This window comes from Rhinopithecus bieti, unplaced genomic scaffold (genome assembly GCF_001698545.2).
Source record: "Rhinopithecus bieti isolate Rb0 unplaced genomic scaffold, ASM169854v2 scaffold_5626, whole genome shotgun sequence".
In the NCBI taxonomy this organism is placed as follows: Eukaryota; Metazoa; Chordata; class Mammalia; order Primates; family Cercopithecidae; genus Rhinopithecus; species Rhinopithecus bieti.
In genome coordinates, this window is record NW_016805666.1 from 6,915,288 (window position 1) to 6,918,243 (window position 2,956).

The window sequence follows — 2,956 nt, forward strand, 5'->3', positions numbered from 1 at the left end:
TTTTTTTGAGGCGGAGTCTCGCTCTGTCGCCCGGACTGGAGTGCAGTGGCCAGATCTCAGCTCACTGCAAGCTCCGCCTCCCGGGTTTACGCCATTCTCCTGCCTCAGCCTCCCGAGTAGCTGGGACTACAGGCGCCCGCCACCTCGCCCGGCTAGTTTTTGTATTTTTAGTAGAGACGGGGTTTCACCGTGTTAGCGAGGATGGTCTTGATCTCCTGACCTCGTGATCCGCCCGTCTCGGCCTCCCAAAGTGCTGGGATGATATTGTCTTATCATTGAGCCAATGAAATTTTTTTTCCCCTGCTAGCATAGATTTGCTGTGGCAGCTTGAACGAGGAGCAGTAGCCTTTTGAGTGAGCCAGCAGAAGATCTTAACAAAATCTCATCACATTTTATTTCTACTATAAATATTATTTTCCTTTTCCCCGAGGGTGGCCATTTTGCCAGAGGGATGAAAACTATTTATATATGGTTTTGAAAGAAATTTTAAGAACCCCAAATTGTTAGAGTTGACATCTAAATTCATGTTTCTTGTTGGAAAAGAAATTGGGATATTCAGCATTTTGGTTAGGTAGTTTGAGGGACTCTAATTTACAAGCCTGTGGGAATGCCCTCATCTTCTTCCTGCACCTGTGTAGATTAGGGTGGATGGGAAGAGGAGAGGCTGTTTGCTCCAGGGTTTCAGTTCCAGTGATTTCTGTGGAATCTGCTTGCTTGTCAGGAGGACATGAGAAGTAAGAGTGGGCTGTTATTTCTATAGTGTTACATATTATTCCCTTTGGAGTTTGAAGTATTTCAGGGATTTGACCTTTTAACCTTGAGAAGAGATCATTAAATGTTTGTTTAAAATGCCATATTTGGAAAACAATATCTCATATTCTTAAGACTTTTTCTACAAGCCAAGGAGTGTCATAATTTTATTGTCTCATTTTATTATGTGTTCAGTTAAAGACACTGCTTTCTGTGCTGTTCCAGTGAAATTCTTGGTGGCAGCAGGTGGGGAAAGGGGGAGTGCAGCTCTCTGTAACCTGGGATTACATCAGACATTGTAACATGACCCCATAAACCACACCACCAGCCAATGACATTCGTCTTATGCTATCATCAAAAGCTTGGCATTAAATAAAGGAAATGTTCAAGTTAATATTGGGGGATGGTACAATGAGAAAACTAGGAATATGGTACATAATGTAACTAAACAGAAGACTCAGTGAAAGTCTTCTACCTATTAAACTTACTTAGATTTTACCCCAGGGCCAGAAATACTCAACAAGCTAATTGCAGGGTTAATAATAATGGTAATAGAAGGAGTTGTGTGCTGCAGTCTGGGCCACAGAGACCCTATATCTCGTCCCTCCTTTTTCAATAATTCCTTCCCTTTCTTATGGCACCAACTCTGTCTCCAGTAACCCTCAAACACTCTCTTCTTCCACTGGTCTTCTGGGGAGGTGTGAGTGTCTCCTACCAGGAACCAATGTCTAAAATTTCTCTTCAATTTTTACTCTAAATTCAAATCTGTGTTCCTTTTATGTCCTGTTCCCAAGTAATAGTATAAAAACAAAAAACAGGCTGGGTGTGGTGGCTCATGCCTGTAATCCCAGCACTTTGGGAGGCCAAGGTGGGCAGATCACGAGGTCAGGAGATTGAGACCATCCTGGCTAACATGGTGAAACCCCGTCTCTACTAAAAATACAAAAAATTAGCCAGGCGTGGTGGTAGGCGACTGTAGTCCCAGCTTCTCAGGAGACTGAGGCAGGAGAATGGCGTGAACCTGGGAGGCAGAGCTTGCAGTGAGCCGAGATTGTGCCACTGCACTCCAGCCTGGGTGACAGAGAGACTCCATCTCAAAAATTACAAAAAACCCGTTTTTTTTAGTATTGTCAAGTTAAGATGAGACTGACAGTAGCATAATGTGTTGCCTTTCCCAAGGTATGCTTACTTTTCAGTAAAGGATGCCTACACAGGGCAAATCTTAAACTGAAGCAGTAGAGCTGGGTGCGGTAGAATTACTACACCCACCAGTGGGAGAAGGAGCAAAATCTGAAGTCAAGAATCTCCTGAGAGCCTCAAGTGCAGCCTTTCTAGAGAACTCTGGATGTCTCCACTCCAGAAGACAGTCCTGTCTGTGGGAGATAATGTCATGAATGCACTTTTAAATTAAATTCATGGATTCATATTCACATTGGTGGTGTTTGAAGGTACAGTAGTTTTCACTCTTAGAGGTTAGCTCGCAAAGTTAGTCATCAGTTTCCCATAAAAATGGCTACTCTTGATGATGGCCAGCATAAGACTGTCCAGCTTGTTTTTCCTATAGGTGATTATTTGATATCATGCTCATTGTGCTTTTATGAAATGATTTTCCCAAGGCTATTAAACCTTTTTCTGATCATATTTTTAACAGTCAGGGATGGAGTTCAACTTTATCACATTTCAAGAATAAAAATTATGAAATAAAGATCATCGTCCACCAGAAACCTTATAGGTTGTAGGAGAAAACCTGGAGAGAGGAGGGGGGAAAGCCTATACCATTATTGAATCTATTAAAATATCTTTTATGCTATCTAAATGTTATACAATGTATCAGTTGAAGCTTTTCATTCTAAAAGTTAGATTACTAAATGCAGATATCAGCTCAAGGAGCTTGAACTACCATTTTTAAAATTTGATACATAGTTTATAATCATAAACTAAAAATCTCTTCTTTGTAAAACTTTTGTCTTGTTACTGGTAACTGCTAAATTATACACATTGTAGAGATTATTACTCTCCAGAGAGCTGTGAACACAAGAAACGGTTAAAAAGCAAACAAAGGCGGAGCAAGATGGCCGAATAGGAACAGCTCCAGTCTCCAACTCCCAGCGCGAGCGACACAGAAGACCGGTGATTTCTGCATTTTCAACTGAGGTACTGGGGTCATCTCACTAGGGAGTGCCGGACAATCGGTGCTGGTCAGCTG

The 2,956-nt window shown here is 41.8% G+C and overlaps 1 protein-coding gene across 1 annotated transcript in view; it reads left to right on the top strand.

The window, feature by feature from the left end:
* PLAAT1 (phospholipase A and acyltransferase 1) overlaps positions 1-2,864 on the top strand; it is a 33,785-nt gene extending 30,921 nt beyond the window's left edge. Inside the window, exon 4 of the mRNA XM_017873451.1 lies at positions 2,755-2,864. Coding sequence (XP_017728940.1) covers positions 2,755-2,781 — 27 coding nt within the window. The 3' untranslated portion in view covers positions 2,782-2,864. The remainder of the gene's footprint in view (positions 1-2,754) is intronic.
* The last annotated feature ends 92 nt before the right edge of the window (positions 2,865-2,956 follow it).